General features: G+C 44.8%; 1 protein-coding gene across 1 annotated transcript in view; it reads right to left on the bottom strand.

The window, feature by feature from the left end:
• Positions 1-24,846, bottom strand: part of LOC121320707 (FERM and PDZ domain-containing protein 1) — a 195,530-nt gene that overhangs the window by 36,046 nt on the left and 134,638 nt on the right. The window contains exon 8 of the mRNA XM_041259320.1: positions 3,786-3,911. Within this exon, the coding sequence (XP_041115254.1) occupies positions 3,786-3,911 (126 nt within the window). The remainder of the gene's footprint in view (positions 1-3,785; positions 3,912-24,846) is intronic.

Below are 24,846 nucleotides of genomic sequence, written 5' to 3'. Positions count from 1 at the left end.
ACCCCAGGCAAAGCAGAGCCCTCAGTGACCTCAGACGAAGTGAGACCGTCAGCGACCCCAGGCGAAATGGGCCAGTCAGCCCCAGGCAATGCGGAGCAGCAGGCAGCCCTAGGTAATGCGGAAATGACATCGCTGAACGGAGCAGTCATGGCATCCTGAGCGGTGCAAGGCAGGCATCCTTGGGCAGTGCAAGGCAGGCATCCTAGGTCGATGGCAAACTGGCATCCCCAGGTGATGCATGACAGGGCAGCAGCGGACCCTCGGGAAGCAACGTCAGGAGCGGACCCTCGGGAGGAGACGGCAGGAGGGAAGCTAGGACTAGCGTTGGTACTCTCCCGTGCTCTCCTCAGCAACCTATGCAGTGAGGAAGGGAGAGGAAGCTCCTGCTTCTCTCCCTCGGGCGGTGGTGGAGACAGAGGCAGCTCCTTCTGCTCTGCTCCTAGCGAAGGCAGCAAGGGCTCCACTTCTGGCTGCGAAGGCGGCAGAGGCTCCCACGGTGGTGGAGGTGGGAGCGGCTGGTCAGCCTCCCATGGCAGTGGAGGTGGGAGCGGCAGGTACTCTTCCTCTGCTGGTGGAAGTGGGAGCGGCAAGCACTCCTCCCATGGAGATAGAGGCAGAACCAGCGGGTATTCTCCCTCTGCTGGTGGAGGTGGGAGCGGCAAGCAGTCCTCCCACAGTGGTGGAGTCAGAACCAGCAGGTACTCTTCCTCTGCTGGTGGAGGCAGAAACAGCAGGTATTCTCCCTCTGCTGTTGGGTACCAGGGCTGTAGATGCAATGAATCCCCCTTCTTGGGCTGTGGACACACTGAATTCCTCTCTTGGGTTGTGGACGTATCAACTTCCCCCTCTTGGGCTGTGGACGCACCGACTTCCCCCTCTTGGGCTGTGGACATTCTGGCTCCTCCCACTCAGACGAGGGAAATTCGGGCTCCTCCCACTCAGATGCAGGACATTTGGGCTCCTACCACTCAGGCGCAGGACATTCGGGCTCCTCCCACTCAAGGTCTTCGCCCTCCCACTCTTCGTAGACCCAGTCCACAATCTGAGTCATCCTCTCCAAGGCTTTCATTAGCCCTGGATATCCTCTTGTGATTGCCTGCCATTGGACTTCTGGCTTCACCCTGATGAAGTCCAAAAGGATATCCAGGGTGCTATCTCCCAGCAAATGTCTCCCCTCTGTTCTTAGCCACAGGGGGGCGCTGGGTTCCCTCAGCCAGCTCTCATACCTCTCCATTCCTTTTTGGAGAGGTGGCCTTTCCATTCTCGTCAGGACACCACCTTCTTCCTTGTAGTGCATCTACCTTGTAGTGGTGAAGTGCAGGCACCACACACTTTCCTCCATCCTCCTCTTTCTCACTCCACACATAAAAAAAATAACTGCAGTACCCTTTCCGGAGGTGCTGGTGAATCCCACAATGAACACCACACGTGACAGGACGGCGTGTGTGGTGATGTCAGGCCAGAATGCAGGAAGCAAAACAGACGCAGTAATGCAGGGCAAAAATACATTTCAAGATATCTTAAATTGAATTGCACATATCTCAAACTAACTTGATTTCAAGATTATCTCAAATTCAGTTCAATTTAAGATATCTTGAAACGCATTTTGAGATATCTCTAAATAATAATTTGGCTTGCCATAGAATGCATGCATTCTCACACTGGGTTAGGTCTGTTATGCATGCTAAATACTTAAGTGTAACCTAACTTCTCACTGAAGTGCTAGCTATAGTTTTCACTATGTGTATGGTGTTATGTATTAACTGGCATAGACCTATGATCTCCTTCACACGTATGAAATCCTTCTCAATACAGTTGACTGGGAATTATCTGTATTAATTATTATATTTTATAATATTTGTAATATTACATTATTATTTATTTATTTATTTATTTATTTATTTTAAATTGAGTAGTCTTTTTTTTTTTTTTTTAAATCATTTTCTCACAATTTAGAATAGCCAATTATTTTAGGCTCAGTTCACTGCTACCATCCCTGCGCTGACTTGGGAGTGGCGAAGATGAACACACACTGTCCTCTGAAGCATGTGCCATCAGCCGACCGCTTCTTTTCACACTGCAGACCCACCATGCAGCCACCTCGTTGGAGGACAAACACAGCTCTGGGCAGCTTACAGGCAAGCCCGCAGGTGCCCAGCCAGACTATATGGGTCGCTGCTGCACAGTGAGCGAAGGACACCCTGGCCGATCTATTGTAAGTGACTCTGCAGCAGCAGTTGTGATGCTCTGAATAGTAGATGCTTTGTAAGTAGCTTTGGATAAAAGCATCAGCTAAATTACTAATTCATGATTGTTTTCAACCACATAGCAGATGTAAATTATTGTGTGCTGTTATACCGTAACAGTTTACCATGGTATATTTGGACAGTAATTTTGCAGATTTCCCTTGGTTTTTATAGTATTATACTTTGACATGTTTTTTTTTTTTTTTAAATGTGCTGTACTATACCTCTCTGGGCTTTACAAAGTACAGTGCTATGTTTACTGTGACTTCACTGTGCTTTTACTGCTATGGCTCAAATTTTTTTGGGATGATTAAAAAAAAATAGACATTATTTTTAAATTACATATATAAAACAAATTGTTAAAACACAATGTAATAAATATTAAAGTAGTAATTTTACCCTTTAAAGACCAAAACATATTTCAGTGGGATGCTCCCCCAGAACCAGGGTTTATTTGCTTATTACGTTTATTATCTTACGTTTATTAACTACTGTCGATTATCTTCTCAAAATTCAATATTTGTAAATAAAATAATGGTTCTTCATTCCATTATTAACAGTAATAAGGGAAAGAAATGTAACATATATCAATTTAGTTCCTGAAACATCATCTGACTATATCCACTTGTTTCTTGATATTTATAAATGTTGTGTTTGTGTGTGTATATATATATACACACACACACACACACACACACACACACACACGAGACAAAATAACTGTTCTAATTTAATGTAAATAAAGTCAAATACATCGGATTTACCTTGTTTTTCCATTACTTTCTAATCCATAAACATGTTCCTGTGATGTTTTATTTTTATGAGCTGCTGTAAATTGTGTCAACCCTTTAAAAATAAAATGCCTGTCTCAGTGACATCACATGAAAAAAATAAACTATCAGAGAGGGAAATTCAATAGCTCTCCTATCCAGTGATATGCATTTCCAACCTGTACAGCAAAGTATGGTGGCCCAGGAAGTGTGCGTTTGTGTTTACCGGATCACGGGCCCAGAAAGACATTTCAGTATGATCGGTTAATGATAAAACCACAGTTTATATATATAGTTGGTACTGAGGCATAGCAAGATATCTCTTTATAGTTGCTAGTACACATCAGGAATAATTAGGAACATTCTGCATGAACCAGAACTACAATTTTCCTTAAAAAAAAAAAAAAAAAAAACACACAGTAAAAGCAATAACATCTATAAACCAGTAGGAAGTAATGTACATGTATTTGCATTTTAGGAAGCAGATATTTGGTTTAAAGAACACTAAACAATTAGAAATTTGTAAAGACATTGATTCAGTGCTGCTTTATGATAGTTCTTATATAAAAATAAAAAAAAAACTATATATGATGAATGAAACAGAAAATGACACACAAAGTGAATCCTAACAATAATAATAACAATAAGATAACTGTGATATTTCAGAGCTGTACCAAGTTGCTCTTTTAAGCCATTTAAAACAGTGAGTTAACAGATAAATTTCCAACTCCCCATTTCAGTTCAGTCAGTTCAATTAGATTTCGTTTACCTGTTCAATACATTCATCATCATGGAGGAGGTAAAGTCTGGAAATATTGTACTGTTCCTCTAAAGCCAGAGCAAAGTGTTCAATGCAGCGGATAGACAGCTTCTCTTTCAGGGTCAGGACAATATCCTAGGAATTGTGCAATACTGATTAGAAGTATTTAATGTCATTTCATTCTCCACTCTGTAAAGCATTTCAGCAAGCCACTTGCGAAAGCCATACTTTAGTGCTGGTAGATTTTAACAATGTGATACTTACCTTGCATAACATTCTGCAACATACTGTTGGTGAATATGTGGTGGCTTAAAAACACCACCAAAAGATTGGCATACCTTTCACTGATTAAATATACAACTCAAAAGGATTTTTTAATTTATAATTTTTTTTATAATATCTGTCTGCAATTTGTTTCAGATTTTCAATTAGACAGACCTGGAGGACAGGAACATTGGCCGGGTTTTCCACGCAGTTTGGAAACTCCAAATTCTCTCTCCACTATCAGGAGCACATACCACGCACGTTCCTCCCGTTACAGGAAGTGCACGTCTAAGGCTGGGTAAATCGCCTTCCCACGCTAAAAACCTGACAAAAAACATCTCAGAAAGCTGTACCTTACGCGCATGTGACTAAAAATCCTGTTTGTGGCGTAACGTCACGCAACTTTGTACTATAACTAAAGGTCGTACCAAGCAATCCTTTACTATCTGAGATCAGTGGCGGACATAGGGTTCACCGAAATGGTAGGCAACTGAATATCTGAAGTAGGCAAATTATATGTAGGGGTCCAAGGGCCTCTTAGGCAAACTAAATGGTGTATTATTATGCATCTGGGCTCAGAAATAAAGCAGTGTTCATTTTGTACATGGCCAGCCACATGTTAGCTGAGGTCTTTGTGGACCACTTTCTTTTGAGCCAAGGTTAGAAAGACTTAGAGCAACAGATGCATGCAAAGCCATGATTGATCTTTCAGTGGAAGAACTTGAGGGATTGGTGCTGGGATTCAGCTGAGTAACACTTTCATTGGCTCCTACCAGGAATGGAAATAAGACTCTACTTGCGTAGCAGTTTTATCCATTCCTGGTTTTACTGTGAGTTTAATAATAAGACACATCTGAGATTGTTACCTATACACACTGTCTAACGTTAGGTTATTACCATAACCCTGGTTTGCTGAAAAGAGAATGACAACCATTACCAAATGTGAAGAGCCTCTCTGACTGTCAGTCTTTGAGCATATATAAAAAAGCTGCCCTATCAGGGCCCTGCTGTGAGGGGGAAGTCCCTCCCACCTCCTGTTGAAGAGGGATGTCCTCACAGTAGCTCATCGCCATTTTCTTTCGAAAACAGAGATCAGCTGGGGACACGACCTCAAAGGGTAATGGTTTTCAGTCTCTTTTCAGGGAAACAGGGTCAGGGTACGTTCCCTTTCAATTGAATGACAACAATTACCGAATGGGAAAGCTGTACCAAAGCTGTCGTGGCTCCAGATTACTGATTGTATAGCCCCACTATGATAGCAATAGAGCCCACATGACGCCTAAGAGCATGTTGCCTGCAAAACTCTAGAGCCCAGAGAGGGGCTTATTCGGTTTGTCACAGCGGATAGACTGTCTGACTGTCTCGCCCAAATGTCTGACTACCAGTCCATGTAGCAGCTTTGCATAACTCATCTAAGGAAGCGCCATGAAGGAAAGCCCATGAAGTTGCCCCGGTAATGTGGAGTCTGTTTGTTCATACGGCAAGAATATCGCATCTGTCACCCAGTGCGCTAGACATTGCTTCGATAGGGCCTGACCTCTTGAGCGGGGCCCATACACGAACAAACAGCTGGTTGGACTGTCTCCAGGATGCCGTCCTATCCAAATAACAATGCAGAGCCTGAACTGGGCATAGCATGTGCTGTCTACGGTCCTCTGAATCGTGCGGGGGAGGTCTGAAAGTTTCCAAAAGCACTGATGGTTAATATGGAATGAGGATACCACCTTTGGCAAAAAGGATGGATTTATTCTTAATGTTACCCGCAAGTCATTTCCAGTGAAAGCCATACATGTGTCATGGATGGACAGGGCATAAAGCTCACTTACTCACCTGGCAGACGTAAAGGCTATTAAAAATGCCACTTTTAATGAAACAGGGTGCAGTTCTGCTGATGCCATGGGCTCAAATGGGGGAGAAATAAGGGCCTGCAGTACCAGTTCTAGATCGCACTTCGGGACCATACTTTTCATGGGAGGACGAAGCCTCCAAGCCCCTTTAAGACATGGCACTGCCAGGAAATGTGCCCCAGGAGACACCGAGTCAATTTTGTCATGGCACACTGATATTGCTGCCGGGTATACCTTCAAAGTGGATGCTGATTTTCCAGTGTCAAACAAGTGTTGTAAGAAGGTTAAGATCGTCTCAATCAGGCAAGTCACCGAATTGTGACCTTCGGCAAGGCACCAGTCTTGGAAAACTTTCCATTTATATGAATATTGGGCTCTACTGCTCAGCGCCCTAGCAGACTATAGTGTTTCTACTACTGCATCTGGCAAACCTCATCTGAATAGACAGCTCCGTTCAACAGTCAGACCCAGAGTTGGAGCTGGGCTGGGTTCGGGTGCCATAATAGCCCCTCCACTTGGCTCAGGAGGTCCTTGCGCAACGGGAGATGCCATGGATGATCCGACAAAAAGTCGGAGAGGAGAGCAAATCAGGGGCGCCTCAGCCATCTGGGTGCAACCAGCAGAACCTGTGCTCTCTCCACCCTGATCTTCTCTAGGGTCAGGGGTATTAATGGTAGTGGAGGGAACGCATATAAGCCCCTGTGGCCAGGGGTGAGCTAGCGCGTCCACTCCCAGGGGGCCCCCGTCTCTCTCCATGGAGAACCATAGGGGGCAATGAGTGGACTCGGCTGTGGCAAAGAAGTCGACTCGTGCCGGTTGAAACCTCTCCCAAATCTGTTTCACCACTTGAGAATGCAGCCTCCACTCCGAGCTGTCTGGAGCTCCTCTGGACAGGGGGTCTGCTGCCTTGTTGTCCACATCGGGGAGGTGAACTGTCCTGATGGAACGCAAGTTTCTGTGTGTCCAGGACAGGAGTCTGCACTGCGTGGTGAAGGCCCGGTGAGTGCAGGCCGCCTTGGTGATTTATGTAGGCTACCATTGTGGTGTTGGCCGTCTGGACCAGCACATGTTTGTGCGCTAATTGCTGGCAAAAATGTGATAACACCAGGTTCACTGGTTGCAGCTCTTGTGCATTTATGTGCGCTTGCTGCCAATGTCCCTTCAACTGACCACTTATTCCTCTCCCGTTCCAGACCGCTCCCCAGCCCAGACTGGTGGCGTCTGTAGTGATCACTTCCCTTCTGTGAGGGGATCCGAGGGGAGATCCAAGGCGCAGACTGCCGGGACGGAGCCACCACTCCAGTGTCTTCCGGCATTGTCTGACACTCGCGCCAGCTGGTACCGATCTCGGACCGGGTGCACGTTGAGCCTATTCACCCAGGCTTGAAGTGTGAGCATTCTCAGCAGCCCTAGTAAAAGAATTCTCGAGGCGGATGCATTCAGTCCCAACAATCTTTGATATAGTTTGACCTGTAGGAGAGCGACCTCTCTGAATAGGGAGAGTGTGGTCTCCAATGACCGAATACTGTGTTCCGACAGTGAGGCAATTATGCTCACAGAGTTCAGTTTGATCCCCAGAAACACTGTGGATGGTACACAGTTGCTCCTCTATTTTGAGTTGAAAATAAAATGGAATAAAGACAAGATGAAAATGAGTTATGAGACAAGCTGGTAGTAAGAGACGCCAGGTCACGTGACTAGGCTACCCTTTACAGACCTTTGTGATCGTAAGCATCTAAATGAATGTATTTATTTTCTATTCCATTTCATTAATATGTCTACAACCAGTTGTTCGATATTTTCTCGCTGTCCAGCACTTTTAATCAAAAATTTACAATATAGCACTGCCAATGATATGTAATTAAGAGACACACTAATCAGCAGTACCTCTTACTCAATCCACTACCACACACGACTGTGTTGGGCACAGGGAAATGCATGGAATTTCTAATCACGTAAAAGACAACAACTACATGGTGATCGGTCCTTTCAGAATCTAACGGGAACTTTGTGTATTGTATTGGTTCTTTCTCCTGTCAGACTACCATGTTTTGCAATGCCTGAATCAAACCAGAAAATGATGTAGCCAATAGATTGCACAGTTGGCTTGTGTGGGGGCGGGAGTTCATCGCATGCCTAATCATTACCATTATGTCATATGACTCAAGTAGGTGCAGAAAATTCTAAAAAAAGGCGTGTCTGCTTGGCAATGCAACGGTGGTGAAAGCAGTAGCTTAGTAGCGCTTCTGAAATGCTTTAAGTGTGTGCGCTCTGTTCAAAACATTTTTAATACCCAAGGAAATCTGCTGGAAGTAGCCATAGCAAATAGTAAAAATAAGCATACAGTGAGTGGTTTAAAGGCCTCTTCATTCAGTATTTTTATGACACAATATAGTTAACGTTTGCCAAATAAATATTTACAATAAATATATTATATAAAATAAGTATATTCAATACTTCAAATTGCCATTTGACTCATAAAATGCGATTGCTTTATAATTTAGTTGTCTTAAAAGTAATGATACGATTTTGTCACAGAGGCCCAGGAGGTCACGAAAACTGTGAATTTGAACAAAAGTCTGTGAAAGCTTGAAAATGGATGCGAAAACACATTTGGTCAGGCACTGCCTTGATTTCCTTTAAAAAGCAATATGTCATGCACTGAAAATACAAATCTGCAAGTATCTGTTAATTGTTTGGCTGTCACTGTGAACTCTTGGTTGTGATCTTCACATACATACAGCATTTGTTAATTATTTTTTTAAAACAAAAAAAGTGGGCTTGCATCTTCAAAAAATATTATTGAAATTTCTTGAAACTTTTTTCATACAATGAATCTAGTGCACCCAAGTAGTCTGTTGAAAATAAATCCTCACTTTCTCCAAAACTAATCATTGCTAAACAAAATACTTCAGATTGCCGTTGAACATCCTGCAAACTGCAGATAAAACGAGAGATTTACCTGTTTCTGGTCTTTTTTTCTGATCTTCATGATGCCCTGTTTCTTGGCCATGGTGCCGCCTGTGTAGCTTGACCTTTCAATTGTTTGACATGCTTATTCTATATACTCTGTAGCTCCTTCAAAGTGATTGTTGGCCTCTCTATGGCATCTCTCACAAGTCTCCTTCTTGTTTGAGTTCTGAGTTTTGAGGGACGGCCTTTTCTAGGCAGTGCCTGGATGGTGTGATGCAGCTTCCACTTCCTGATTATTGATCCAACTGTGCTCACTGGTATATCCAAACACTTGGATATTATTTTGTACCCCTTCCCTAATCTATGCATTTGTATTACTTTATCTCTGACTTCTGTAGAATGCTCTTTGGTCTTCATTTTCCTTCAGATTCACAGCCTTACCATGATCCTTCAACAGTGGGGTTTTTATTCAGAAAATGTGACAGCAACTTTAATGGTTCACAGGTGGAGGCCAATGGTAAGGTAACTGTCCTCGTTTGGGCAATTTCTTTCATCGGTGCAAACTGGGAGCTTCCACAGCACAGGGGTTGAATACTTATGCAAGCAAGATATTTCAGTTTTTTTATTTTTCTTAAAAATATTTACCAACATAAAACCAATGTCACCTTACAATAATTGAGTCTGAGTTTCAGTGTTTAAAAATAAAATATCAAACAGAACAAAAGTTCAATGTATCATTTGTAACTGAGTAATATGAGAGAATTGGTCAGGGGTCTGAATACTTTTGCAAGCCACTATATATATATATATATATATATATATATATATAATATTATATATATATATATATATTATATAAGATATATCTATTGAAAAAACTAGTGAGTACACCTGCTTGAAACTAGGTTTTTCATTATTATCTATGCTTTTAACTGTATAAACTTGTCTATAAACACTTAATATTTCATTATATGATACGTGTACTTATATAAGCTGATAATCATAAGTGAATTCCAATCAACTATTTATTTTTTAAATGAAAATGTAAATCTTCTCAATTTCAATGAAATGGTCACCCAAAGCAAGGGGATTTCAGTCTGAAGCCCAAGTCAGCTAAAAGTCTGAAATGTGTATAACACAGTGTTAGAACACTGGCCTAAGTATAAAAGTGTCTTTGTTAGATGTTCTCTGAGTTAACTAGCATGTTACCTAATTAACCTTTTGTCACCAATTATTGTTAACAGGTGAGGGTCCATGATTACTATAAATATAGGTAGTATAGGCACAAGTTTGTCATTCCTGAATGTAAGGGAGCAGAAAATGGCAAAATATGCTCAGTTAAGCAAAGAAAAAAAGACGATGGAGGTCAATCTTTAAGACAAATCGCAAGAACTTTGAAAATGTTTGTAACTGCTGTTGTCAAGACCATCAAACGATTTGAAGAAACTGGCACTCATGAGGACTGAACAAGGTCGGGCAGGCCAAGGGTGACCTCAGAATCAGAGAACAAGTTAATTCGAGTCACAAGTCTGAGAAACCAGTGATTAACTGCCCCTGAAATACAAGCTCAGCTAAATGCTACTAGAAGTACAGATGTTTCAACATCAACTGTTCAGAGGAGATTGCATGAAGCTGGCCTAACTGGAAGAATTGCTGCAAAGAAACCATTGTTAAGAGTACAGAATAAGAGGAAGAGACTTGCCTGGGCCAAAAAACTCAGAAACTGGACTGTGGCAGAGCAAAGCTCTGCCCTTTTTAAATTGGCAGGGATGGAGTTAATTTCCCCTACCTGCCTGGGTTTATTATGTTCAGGTGGCTGGGGTTGATTAGTTGATTAGGTAAATTAACGATCAATCAGCGCCCAGCCACCTGACATAAAAGGAGGCCTCTGCTTCTCGGTTCTCTGCAAGTTGGTTTTTGTGGTTGTTTGTGATTTTTGAATTTTGCTAAATCTAGTGAAGGCATTGCCCAGCCTGGAAACCTTATTTTTGTAAGTTTTTTTTGTTTTGTTGTCTTTCTTTTTGTGTTTAAAGATTTTTATTTTGCCCTTGTGCATGTTTATTTTGTGTTATTTATAATAAAATTAGTATTTTTTTTGAACTGCAGACTGTCTCTGGGCCTCTATCCACTCGGCAGCCTGCCACATTTGGTGTTAGCAGTGGGATAGCGCCACCTAGAGGCTCAGAGCAGTATTTATTTATTTATTTGAATTTTTGGGATCATTTTTTTTTTTTAAATGGTAAAGAGCAGACAGCGGCAAAGGCAGGAAAAGCAGCAGCAGCTGAAGAAATGTAAGCTGCTGCAGCCACCGCTGGAGGACCTGGCCAGCCTCTTCCTGGTGCGGGAAAGAGAACCATCGTTGGCGGTCCTGCCCAGATGTGCCACCGGCAAACTGCTGTGGCCGGTGTGAGGAGGACGGCCACAACTGGGCAGGATGCCCCTACAACCAGGCCCAGGAAGAGGTGCAGTATTCATCCCGGGGATCAGGGGCCACCCCACTACCTCCAGCACCATCACCTTCACCACCGTCCCGGGAGATCTGGGACTGGTTGATGCACCTTGAGGCAGACCTCGTCCACGATCTCCCCATAGTGATCAACACACTGTGGCATCGAGATGGGGAGAGGTGGGAACAGTGGGAGGAACAACACCACCCAGCGTCCTTGCCAGAGGTTGCCCTCATGGTGGTTAATTACCTGGCGGTAGACATGGGAGATGCCCCGGTCACTCCAACAAAGAGGGTGGAGATGCTGTCCTGAGAGCCAGAGAGGGAGGAGCCGCCGTCGCTCTCAGAGCCAGAGAGGGAGGAGTTGCCGCCGCCCCCAGAGCCAGAGAGGGAGGAGCCGCCACTCCCAGAGCCAGCGATGGGATAGCTATGGCCCAAGGATGCTTGCCTTGCACCGTTCAGGGATGATGCATCCGCATTGCCTGGGGTTGCCTGCTGCTCCGCATCACTTGGGACTGCTGGTGTCTCCTTTTTGTTTTCTAGGGTTCCCGAGGGTCCGCCGTCGCCGCCGCCTCCGCCACTAGAGGGAGCCGGGCCACCCCCTCCGCCTCCGCCACTAGAGGGAGCCGGGTCGCCGCCTCCATCTCCGCCACTAGAGGGAGCCGGGTCGCCGCCTCCATCTCCGCCACTAGATGGAGCCGGGCCGCCATCGCAGCCTCCACCACCAGAGGGAGCCGGGCCGCCATCGCCGTACTACCTTGGAGATCCGGGGCCCCCTCAACCAAAGAAGGCTTGGGGGCTCTGACATCAACCCCGCCCACCACCACCCACCAAAACAGCCCACCCAAGGGACACAATTGGACTCGGGGGGGGGGGGGGGGGGAGTACATTGTACATGGGGGGAGGTGTGTGGCAGAGCAAGACGACCCAAGACCCGTATGGTTATTACGTACAGTGGCGAAACAGAAAAATAAACAAACAAAAACCTACTCCAACAAGGAGTGCTAAATAACCACCAATTTTCGACGCATCTGTTTGTAGGATAAACCGATTTTAAAATCAGGCACAATTAGACCAGGGTCAGTACATAAAGCATTCCTCAAAGTGTTAAATGCCTGATCTTCTGTCCCCCCCCATTTAACCATATTCGGTGTCCTTGCCCTGGTCAGAGGTGCTGCAATGGAGGCAAACTCGGGAACAAACCGCCTGTAATACCCGACTATACCGAAAAATGCTCTGACTTGATTTTTTGTTTTTTTTGGTTTAGGCCAACTTTTGATGGCCTTGACTTTCCTGACCTGCGGTTGACTACACCATTGCCCACCACATACCCCAAATATTTGGATTTTGTAAGCCTGATGTGACACTTGGCAGGGTTGGTCGTCAACCAAGCCTCTCCAAGGGTATCCAATACCGCCTCTGCCTTACCCAGGTGAGACTCCCAGTCCTCATTGTCATTTTTAAATCATCTAAATAGGCGGAAACGCAGGAAAGATGCAACGTTAACACCCGATCCATTAACCTCTGAATTGAGGCAGGTGCTCTGTGTAACCCATATGGCATTACAGTGTACCGAAAGAGGCCATAGAGTATTATAAATGCAGGTTTTTCTTTTGCTGATGGCGTTAGGGGAATCTACCAGTAACCAGAGGTCAAATTCAAAGTGGACAGAAATTTTGCCTCATACAACCTCTAAATAAGCTTGTCTACTCTGGGTATTGGGTAAGAACATAAGAACATAAGAAAGTCTACAAACGAGAGGAGGCCATTTGGTCTATCTTGATCGTTTGGTTGTTAGTAGATTATTGATCTCAGAATCTTATGAAGCAGGTTCTTGAAGGATCCCAGGGTGTCAGCTTCAACAACATTACTGGGGAGTTGGTTCCAGACCCTCACAATTCTCTGTGTAAAAAATTGCCTCTTATTTTTTGTTTTGAATGCCCCTTTGTCTAGTCTCCATTTGTGACCCCTTGTCCTTGTTTCTTTTTTCAGGTCCAAAACGTCCCTTGGGTCAACACTGTCAATACCGTTTAGAATTTTGAATGCTTGAATCAGGTCGCTGCATAGTCTTCTTTGTTCAAGACTTAATAGATTCAATTCTTTTAGCCTGTCTGCATATGACATGCCTTTTAAACCCAGAATAATTTTGGTCGCTCTTCTTTGCATTCTTTCTAGAGCAGCAATATTTTTAGAAGCTATATTTCTTAAAGGTACAGCTTCGGGATACCTTGTATCATAGTCCAAGACTGCTAAAATATACTCATGGCCCCGAGCCGACCTCAGTAGCGGGCCCACCAAATCCATAGCTATAGGCTCAAATGGAACTTCTATGACCGGTAGGGGAATGAATGGGGGTCTAAATTTAGTTTTAGGCCCATGTAATTGACACTCCAGACAGGAAGCACAAAAACACTATGTTTATATGGACCTAACCAAAAGAACCTTTTCAGCACCCGTTGTATTATTTTTTCTTTGCCAAGATGGGCACCAAACAGATGACTGTGTGCAAGTCTCATAACAGTAAGCCTATGACTCTGAGGAACCAACAACTGTTCCACTTCGACCCCATCAATTTGAGTCACCTGATAGAGGAGGTCATTTTTTACAATATAAAAATTGCCCTCCCCCTTGTGCCTCCCTTTGACTGCTATCCCATTCATTTCTACCACTCTTTCTCTTACATTAGCTAAAGTGGGGTCATTAAATTGATCCCTTGCAAACTGTGAACCTGGTAACGTCCACTGATCTAATAGGGCTTGTCCGGACTCACCGTCACCGAGTGTCTGTTCCCCAGTTTCCTGCACAATATCCTCTATGCTGCACTGTACACCAACCCTTTTCCTGTTTCTTTTATTTTGTTACCCCACTAAAACTTTTGTTTGACCTATAGGGCGCCCTCTGTGTTTATCAGCTCTACGTTCTCTGCAAGATTTCGTTCTTTTAATAGTTGATACAAACCTGGGTCGTTGAATGGGAACACCTGGCAAAATCGTAGAGGAAGAAAAAAAAATAGCAAATATGTTAAATGATTACTTTTCACAAGTTTTTACAAAGGAAGATACTGACAACATGCCCCACATGTCATCCAGTTCCTATCCAGTTTTAAATAACTTTAGCATAACTGAGGCAGAAGTGTTAAAGGGACTAGGAGCTCTTAAAATAAACAAATCCCCTGGGCCGGATGAGATCCTCCCAGTAGTACTCAAAGAAATGAAAGAAGTAATTTACAAACCGCTAACCAAGATCATGCAGCAGTCTCTTGACACAGGGGTGGTACCGACAGACTGGAAAATTGCAAACGTAATACCGATCCACAAAAAGGGAAACAAAACTGAACCAGGTAACTACAGACCAGTAAGCCTGACTTCTATTATATGCAAACTTATGGAAACTATAATAAGATCCAAAATGGAAAATTACCTATATGGTAACAGGGTACTGGGAGACAGTCAACATGGTTTTAGGAAAGGGAGATCGTGCCTAACTAACTTGCTTGATTTTTTTGAGGATGCAACATCGATAATGGATAATTGCAAAGCATATGACATGGTTTATTTAGATTTCCAGAAAGCTTTTGACAAAGTCCCGCACAAAAGATTAATTCTCAAACTGAACGCAGTTGGGATTCAAGGAAACACATGTACATGGATTAGGGAGTGGTTAACATGTAGAAAACAGAAAGTACTGATTAGAGGAAAAACCTCAGAATGGAGTGTGGTAACCAGTGGTGTACCACAGGGATCAGTATTAGGTCCTCTGCTATTCCTAATCTACATTAATGATTTAGATTCTGGTATAGTAAGCAAACTTGTTAAATTTGCAGACGACACAAAAGTAGGAGGAGTGGCAAACACTGTTGCAGCAGCAAAGGTCATTCAAAATGATCTAGACAAGATTCAGAACTGGGCAGATACATGGCAAATGACATTTAATAGAGAAAAGTGTAAGGTACTGCACGCAGGAAATAAAAATGTACATTATAAATATCATATGGGAGATATTGAAATTGGAGAAGGAATCTATGAAAAAGACCTAGGAGTTTTTGTTGACTCAGAAATGTCTTCATCTAGGCAATGTGGGGAAGCTATAAAAAAGGCTAACAAGATACTCGGATACATTGTGAAAAGTGTTGAATTTAAATCAAGGGAAGTAATGTTAAAACTGTACAATGCACTTGTAAGACCTCATCTTGAATATTGTGTGCAGTTCTGGTCACCTCGCTATAAAAAAGATATTGCTGCTCTAGAAAGAGTGCAAAGAAGAGCGACCAGAATTATTCCGGGCTTAAAAGGCATGTCATATGCAGACAGGCTAGAAGAATTGAATCTGTTCAGTCTTGAACAAAGAAGACTACGTGGCGACCTAATTCAAGCATTCAAAATTCTAAAAGGTATTGACAGTGTCGACGCAAGGGACTTTTTCAGCCTGAAAAAAGAAACAAGGACCAGGGGTCACAAATGGAGTTTAGAAAAAGGGGCATTCAGAACAGAAAATAGGAGACACTTTTTTACACAGAGAATTGTGAGGGTCTGGAATCAACTCCCCAGTAATGTTGTTGAAGCTGACACCCTGGGATCCTTCAAGAAGCTGCTTGATGAGATTTTGGGATCAATAAGCTACTAACAACCAAACGAGCAAGATGGGCCGAATGGCCTCCTCTCGTTTGTAAACTTTCTTATGTTCTTATGTTCTTATGTTCTCCTAAGCTCTCTGTAGAGTCAATTTCACTATGGGTACAATTTGATCAGGTTTATCCAAATCCACTGCCCAGATGAACAGATGGGCTAGGCTGTTTCCTTGTACAGAAAACAATTGGTAACCTTTACCAACAGCACAACTATTCCACACAGTAACTTCTTCTGGAGTACTTACAGAAATCTTTCAGAAACTTTCTCTGCCTTTACAACCTTCTCCCTGGTAGTCTCTCTCTTTACAACCTTCTCCATGGTAGTCTCTCCCTTGAACTAGATTCAGGGCTGGCTTTATACAGACAGAACACCACCCTAACAAGAAACAGCTGTGTCCTGTTACACAGTTAACTTTGACCATAGCCTCCTGGGAAACATAGTCTTTTAGTCGGCAGCCATTTTACCCCACTACACATAGTACTCAGTATACAGAGTTATTTATTGTGGAGTCAGGATTGTTTTCATTCTGTTACTTATGTATGCACTGTTACATACTTTACCATACATCCCACAACCCACTCTGTCACACAATCTTTCTTTCTTTCTTTCTTTCTCTCTCTCTCTCTCTCTCTCTCTCTCTCTCTCTCTCTCTCTCTCTCTCTCTCTCTCTCTCGTGGAGGATTGTGGGAAGGGCTTGCAGAGAGGTGGAACGCCGGTGCGGTAGGACCGGGAAATTTAAAACTTTATTTATTTATCTATTTATTTATTTATTTATTTATTTTGTTTGTTTTTGTTTTGTTTGATATTTACTTAGTTGTTTTTTTTTTTTTTGTGTGTTTGTTTGTTTAGGTTAGTGTGTGTGTGTGTTTTGTTTGTTTGTTTGGAGGGTGTTTGGAGATCCCGTTATGGGGTCTCGTTCAGGAGGGCTGGGGGCTCTCACCCGCCGACACGGGGTCCGTTGCCTGCCTGACCCCGGGGTTTCGGTGGAGGAGTGCCTGCTGGCAGTAGGAGAGGTGGTGGGGTTTGAAAATATTATGTCGGCGTCAAGAATGAATAAAGCGCTGGTAATATTTTTAGTGGAGGTGTCTCTGGTACACAAGCTGGTAGAGGAAGGATTTACAGTGAAAGGTGAATTTGTTCAGGTTTCCCCTCTAGTAACCCCGGTTACGAAAGTTATTATTTCTAATGTGCCTCCGTTTTTAAAAAATGAGCAATTAGAAAAGAATTTAGCTTGTTTTGGTAAACTTGTGTCCCCGATTAAGGGAATCCCGCTGGGGTTGCAAAAATAACAGCGTTAGGCACGTCATGTCGTTTAGAAGGCAGGCGTTTGTCTTACTAAAAGATCCAAATCAAGTCATTAATGTAGCCTGGAATTTTAATGTAGAAGGGATGAATTGTGTGGTGTTCGTCAGTTCCGAAACGATGAGGTGTTTTTACTGTGGAGAACAGGGACACCAGAGGAAAGCCTGCCCGAGAAAGGAGGCTAGAGCGGAGACAGGGCAGGATCAGGGCGATGCTGGCGGGGAGGAAGTCGGGGGGTGTTGGGGGTGAGCGGGAGGAAGCGAGTCGCAGAGGGGGCGATCCAGAGGGAAACCGGAGCAGAGCAAAGAGACCCAGCGATGCTCGGAGGATAATGCTACTGAGAATGGTGGAGGTAGTAGCGAAAAAGACACGAATTCAGCGGAAGGGCAGAGCTGCAGAGCGCACAGTGCCAGCGGGGCGTCAGCAAAACTCCTGTGAACCCGTAGCAGACTGAATCTCAGACAGTGCCGGCTGTGGCAGAGACCGGTGTCGAGGAGTCGGAGGGAGCTGCGGAGGAACGGATTCTCGGGGGCGAGCGAGAGGACAGCACTCTGACTCCTCGCTTATCTCAGACATCCCTGATAGCCAACCCTTCAGTAAGAAAAAGTTATACACGCTTGAGCAGGTAAATGATTTTATGACAGAAACAAAAGGGAAAAGGGGAGTAGAAATAGAGAGTTTTTTCCCTGATCTAAGGTTATTTCTCCACTCCGCTCACGTTATCACAAGGAAAGCAACAATAGAAGAATTTGATCAGCCAAAACGTTATAGATTTAAAAAAAATTGTTCAGAAAATTAAAAAGGATCTTAAAAGTGGTTCAAAATCTCTTGTTTAAAAATGGCTGTGTTTTATGAAACTTCTTTTATTACTTGTTTTAGTCTGTTAGTTTTTTTAGCTATGATGGAAAGGTGCGTTTTTGTTTCTTTTAATCTAAATGGCTATAGACAGTCTTTTAAGAGGGCGCAGCAAGTAGAGTTTTTAGAGCAGAAGCAGGCGGGGGTGGTGTTTCTGCAGGAAACGTACTGTGATCAGGAGAATGAAGAGGCGTGGCGAGCGGAGTGGAATGGATTGTGCATGATGAGTCACGGCGCTAGTACTAGTGCAGAAGTAGCCGTGCTTTTTAAACCCAGCCTGGGGGCAGTTTTACTAGATATGGATGAAATCGAGAAAGGGAGGATTTTAAAAGTAAGAGCTAGGCTGGGCAGTACAGTGTATGTTTTTATTAATATTTATGCCCCCAATAGAGGGGGGGAACGAATTTTATTTTTTAAGAAATTAAAGCAAGCTCTTTTTAATATTAATAATAATGATGTGATGGTACTAGGAGGAGATTTTAATTGTACTGTTAATTTTAATATTGATAGAAATAATGATGAACCACATCCTCAGTCCTTTAGAGAGTTGGCTGCATTGTTAGAGTCCAGTGACCTGGTTGACATATGGAGATGCCTGCACCCCAGTTCAAGACAATACACCTGGTCTCAGTATCACACAGACTGTGTATATAGAGCAAGACTAGACCGGTTTTATACTTCTAAAAATGATTTAAATAAATTTATCAAAGCAAGAATCATCCCCAGTAGTCTCTCTGACCACCACTGTCTATTAATTACAGTAATAATTCAATCAGAACCCCACAGAGCATCTTACTGGCATTTCAATGTAAAATTATTACAAGATGTAAAATTTAAGCAACAATTCAAACTTTTTTGGATAATTTGGAAAAAAGAAAAAGCACAATATAAAGATTTAAGACAGTGGTGGGACATTGGCAAAATACAAATTAAATGTTTTTGTCAACAATATACTATAAATGCAACCAGGTCACTGAACACAGCCGTGAGAGAACTGGAGTCCAAAATCCTCCTCCTAGAGGAAAGTTTAAATTCAGAATTTAAAGAACAGACCCTGGAGAACCTAAAAGAGCAGAAAATCGCGCTGGGGAGCTTGCTGAAGGAAAGAGTGAAGGGGGCGATTGTGCGTTCCAGATTCATGGAGTTGAGAGACATGGATGCCCCCACTAGTTTCTTCTTCAACCTGGAGAGGAAGAGAGCGGACAGTAGACAGCTGTGCTGTATCAAGACTTCTGGTGGGAAAGAACGGCACACCCGGGAGGAAATCAGCAGAGAGGCGGTGCGTTTTTACAAGGAACTTTATAATAAAGAACTGTGCAACATAGAGGACACTGAGCGGCTGCTCCAGGGGTTACCCAGCCTCAGTGAGAAGGAGCAGATTCAGCTGGACGCACCGCTGACCCACCAGGAGATGACCGCCGCTGTCAAGCAGCTCTCCAGTGGAAAGGTTCCCGGGATCGATGGACTGCCAGCAGAATTTTATAATAATTTCTGGGATATAATGGGGGAGGATTTGCTCCAGGTTTTGAGAGAGCCTCAGCCACAAGGAACTGCCTCTTAGCTGCCGTAGGGCAGTGGTTACACTACTGCCCAAGAAGGGAGACCTATGCCAGCTTAAAAATTGGAGACCTGTGTCAATTTTATGTTCTGATTTAAAGATTTTATCCAAAACAATCGCTAATAGATTAAAAAGTGTTATTGGAACTGTGGTAAAAATGGGCCAAAGATATTGTATACCGAGTTGCTCTATTTTTGATAACTTGTTTTTTATTAGATATTTTTTATCTATAAATGATATTTGTGGTTTTAATGTAGGAATGGTCTCCCTGGCTTAAGAGAAGGCTTTCGATAACGTCGACCACACCTACCTCTTTAAAACATTGGAGGCCTTTGGGTTCGGCCCTGGTTTTATCTCTTATATTCGGCTTTTATATTCCAACATTTTTAGTATTTTAAAGATCAACTATGGGCTGAGTCAGCCCTTCCCAGTGTGCAGGGGTATAAGGCAGGGCTGCGCCCTGTCTGGTATGCTGTATTCGCTGGTTATTGAGCCCCTGCTGCACCTGCTGAGGGTCAGGTTAGCTGGATGGACAGTGCCCTCCTTTCCCTCCACACCCTCCTCTGCCACAGTGAAGGTGTCTGCCTATGAAGACGATGTGACTGTGTTTGTGAGTGGGGATGCTGATGTCCAAGCACTGCAGCAGACTCTAAATGAGTTCCAGAGAGCATCTTCTGCCAGAGTAAACTGGGCAAAATGTGACATCTTCCTGTCGGGCAGCTGGGATGAGGGCACCCCTCCTGTCCTGCCTGAGGGGCTGGAATGGAACAGAACAGGCATTAAAGTGCTGGGGGTACACCTCGGAACAGAGAACTACATGAAAAAGAACTGGGAGGGTCTGTTCGACAGGGTGAGGGGGCGGCTGCAGAGATGGAAGGGACTGCTGGCCTAACTGTAGTTGGTGAGGGTGGAAAGGGATGTGGTCCTTGACAGGGCAGGACCTGTTTGAGGAGCCCCTATTTTTTAATCCACTCTTTCCAGTTAAGTTCCTCCAGTCAATGACGCTCTGAGCCAGTTTTTAAAAACAGGTGTAACCAGGATGGTCCACCTGTTAAACCTTGAGCTCTCCTGTTGGCTAACTGCCTCCCAGCTAACTGCACAGCTAGGCTGGCACTCAGAGAGGCTTGCAGAAAGACTGATGGGTGAGTTGAGGGGCTGCCTCTCACCACGGCTCAAGGCAGTCCTGAGGGAGGAGTTGTCCAGAGGTACAGAGCAGAGACAGTTTTCCTTATTTCCAGGGATAATCGTGTCACCAGCAGTAGGTGAGGAAGGTGAGGGGGGTGGAGAGAATGGAGGGACTTTGCTTAAATTGCAGAATGTGGAGGAAATAGTCTTTCACACAATGAATAGCAAACATATATACAAACTGTGTGTTAAAGCCACAGAGTATAGTAAGCTAAGGGGTCTGGTAGATTCCAAGTGGAGAGCTTACTTATCTGTAGAGGAGGGGCACAGGCCAGTGTGGAGGCTGCTGTACAAGCAGCCCCTCGCCAAGAGAGTGGCGGACCTGCAGTGGAAGATTCTACACTGCATTGTGTCCACAGGCAGGTTTCTCCATAGAGTGGACCCCAGTATTAGTGAGCAGTGTGCTTTTTACTCAGCAGAGGAAACTCTTTCATGCTTACAGTGAGTGTGAGAGGCTGCAGCCACTTTTTAATTTACTGCAGGGAATCCTGAATAATTTAGAGGTTGTTTTTAGTAAGGAGCTTTTTATTTTGGGGGTTGTACAGTTTAAAAATGAAAAACAGGTGTGTTCTTATTAATTTTTTAATTGGTGTCACAAAGATTGCCAGACCAGAAACAGGAAAATAAACAAAGAGAGAGGTGGAGTTTGGTGGAGCTGAGCGAATGGTCTCGCTCAGTATTTAATGAATGAACAGACAGACAGAAAATAAACGGTTGTAACAATACAAAAACAGGACACAGCACATTCGCCAAAATAACCAGACAAACAAAACGGACTAAACAAAACACGGTGAGCAGATATTTTACTACTAATACTTTTTAACTATTCTTATTATCTTTACCTCCATCTCGTTCTCCACTCACCGAACACACAACCCCAACTATGTGAAAACATGCTGCTTTTATGCAGCTGTACCATGACTCAACTGCTAAACACCAACATTTAACACACCACACGCAACAAGTAACAGAAAATACACACAGGGGCAGGAACTTTGTCACATATACCCCCCCCCCCCCCCACCCTGTGCAAAGCACACATGGACTCAATGGCCACCTCCCCCCTTAAAAGCCCAAAAGTCCAGCACAAAGTCCTGGGCCAGGACCGGAGGCTTCAAGGGGCCCAGAGGTCGTAAGGCTGTCCGCAGCAATGCTGACAGAGGGGTGGCATACTCCTGTCACTCTTCTGCTGCTGGTGGCAATGCAAGCAGCTTCCCAGCTGATAGCGGAAATGTCGTCAGCAGAGACATTAATAGTCCCCAGTCTGGCTCCTCCAGCTGGGGTAGGCCTGGCAGCGGAAAGGCTGCTTGGGGGGTGGTCTCCTTGTAGCTGGCAGCTCCCCTTGGTGGGGCACCGACCACAGTACTTCCAGCAGCTAAAGTACTTTAGTGGGAGCAGGTCTCCTGACCTCCCCCACGATCTCCGGCAGTGAAACTGCTGCTGGGGTTGGTGGTCTCCAGACCTACTCCCCCTTCTTCGTGGCCGGTAGCTCCCCTTGGTGGGGTTCCGGCCACAGTACTTCCTGCTGCCATGCGGAGCGGCTGGCAACCCCAGGCAATGCGGAGCGGCTGGCAACCCCAGGCAAAGCAGTTTCAGCGACCCCAGATGATGCGGAGCGGCTGGCAACCCCAGGCGATGCCAGGCAAGCATCCTTGGGCGAAGCGAGGCAGGCATCCTTGGGCTAAGCATGGCAGGCATCCTTGGGCGAAGCGTGTCAGGCATCCTTGGGCGAAGCGAGGCAGGCATCCTTGGGCGAAGCGAGACAGACATCCTTGGGCGAAACGAGGCAGGCATTCAGGACAAGCTGGTGTGCGGATGTTGGCCACTGTGGCAGTGGCTGCGGCGGTGCTGGTCCTCTTCGTAGCCGCTGCGGCCGGGCTGTTTTCCGCTGTGCTCTCCTCAACAGACTATGCAGTGACTGCTGAGGAATCCCAGCATCAAGTCCTGGTACTTTTTCTTGTATAGGGAGAGGCAGCTCCAGCTCCTCTCCCCCTGATGGTGATGGAGGCAGAGGCAGCTCCAGTTCCTCTCCTCGTGAGGGTGGGGGAAGTGACACCAGCAGGCATTCATCCTCTGCTGGTGGGGAAAGTGATACCAGCAGGCATTCATCATCTGCTGGTGGACAGGGACCCAGCAGGCATTCACCCTCTGCTGGTGGACGGGGACCCAGCAGGCATTCACCCTCTGCTGGTGGACAGGGACGCAGCAGGCATTCACCCTCTGCTGGTGGATGGGGACCCAGCAAGCATTCACCCTCTGCTGGTGGATGGGGACCCAGCAAGCATTCACCCTCTGCTGGTGGACAGGGAGCCAGCAGGCATTCACCCTCTTTTGGTGGAGGAGGCAGAGGCAGCTCCTGCTGCGCTGCTCCTGGCGGTGGAGGTGGTGGAGGCTGAGGCAGCTCCTGCTGCTCCACTCCTGCTGATGGAGGTGGCGGAGGCATGTAGTCTCCTGGCAGTGGAGGTGGGAGCGGCGTGTAGTCTACCCTTATTACAGGGGACTGGTGCGGCTCTGACTCACTTGCAGGGGACTGGTGCGGTGGAATCTCTGCCTTCCTCTTCCCCTTTCCCCTTCTCTGCCTCCTCCTCACCTTCTTCTCCGGGGCCAGTTCCATCTCCTGCCATGGAGGGGGTCGGTCAGGTGTTTTGTGTCCGACCTCGCCGATGGCAAAGCACCACTCCTCTCCTTTGAGGCAGGTGAGGCAGGTTTCCTGATCCACCTGCGGCGATGGTACGGCCTTCAGGTGGATCCACTCCTCCGCAGTCTCTACCTCACCCGATCGAAGGCCTGCACAAAAAGGGGGTCTTCATATGGGCACACGTCACGGAGGTGCCCATACTCCAGACAGGCGAGGCACCATGTAGCCCCTCCTTCCTTCAACTCCCTCTGGTGCTCATGCCACCTCTTTATGTGCTCCTCCACTTTATCCATTTTTTTTTTTTGAATCCACACAAAACACCTCTCCTGGTCTGACGCTTGGAGGCGCTGTTAACTCCCACTTTTGTGTCCATGTGTCACAAAGACGGCCGGAGTGGGTGACGTCAGAACCAGGAAGGGAATAAACCGAGACAAAACAGATGAACTGAAATGATGACGACGCTTGTTTGCGCCGGTTTATTGTAAATAAAAGGGTTTTAAACAGACAAAAGGCAGGACACAGCACATTTACCAAAATAAACAGATAGACAAAAAAACAGACTATACTTAACAACTTTGTGCACGGACAGACACACTGACAAACACGGTGAGTTTTAAATACACAAGTATCGTGCTGGTCCCACCAGCACGCAATAGCAATTGTTATTAAATTTCTTCTCCTCTCTCTCCCATTCTCCACTCACCGAACACCCCAACCCGAGTGGGTGAAAACATGCTGCTTTTATGCAGCTGTACCAAGACTCGACTGCTAATCAATCATTCAATTGGAGTCTCGGTACAACTGCACGTGAATTAATAAAGTGTAATTCCCCGTGCGCACATATTATTACTTTTTACTTGCATGTGAAGTGCTGTGCAATCCTCATGCCTAAATACAAATATACATTTTAAACACTCGTGTTACACAGACCCGTTTATATCCCGTGTACCAATGACTATACACCAGCATTTAACACATCACACGCAACATATAACAGAACAACATGGAACAATACATAACACAACATAATATAAAAACCCAAACACAAATTGCCTGTGAGGAGTTTGTAGTTTTGGAAGATAGGTGAATGGGAATGCCATTTAGTTTGGGAATTTGTAAGCTTCTCTACCAGACGCCACGTAGCAATTAAATGAGAAATTATAGGGCCAAAGCACAATTTACACTGTCTGAGGGGGACATTGGCGTAGATTAAATCTTGGAGTCTATAAGGGGAGATTATGTCTTCCTCAAGAGGACACCAAGATACAGGAGTATCAGGAGCAAGCCAAACAGAGATTGGGCGTAGAATAAATGAGTAGAAATAAAATTTTAAATTCGGGAGAGCCAAACCCCCCATGGATTTTTTGAGCTGCAGAGTGGAAAATTTGATACATGGTTGTTTCCCTTTCCATATAAACTTGGAGATTATTGTAT

The sequence above is a fragment of the Polyodon spathula genome, chromosome 1 (genome assembly GCF_017654505.1).
Source record: "Polyodon spathula isolate WHYD16114869_AA chromosome 1, ASM1765450v1, whole genome shotgun sequence".
In the NCBI taxonomy this organism is placed as follows: Eukaryota; Metazoa; Chordata; class Actinopteri; order Acipenseriformes; family Polyodontidae; genus Polyodon; species Polyodon spathula.
This window is presented reverse-complemented; position numbering and strand designations above follow the sequence as displayed.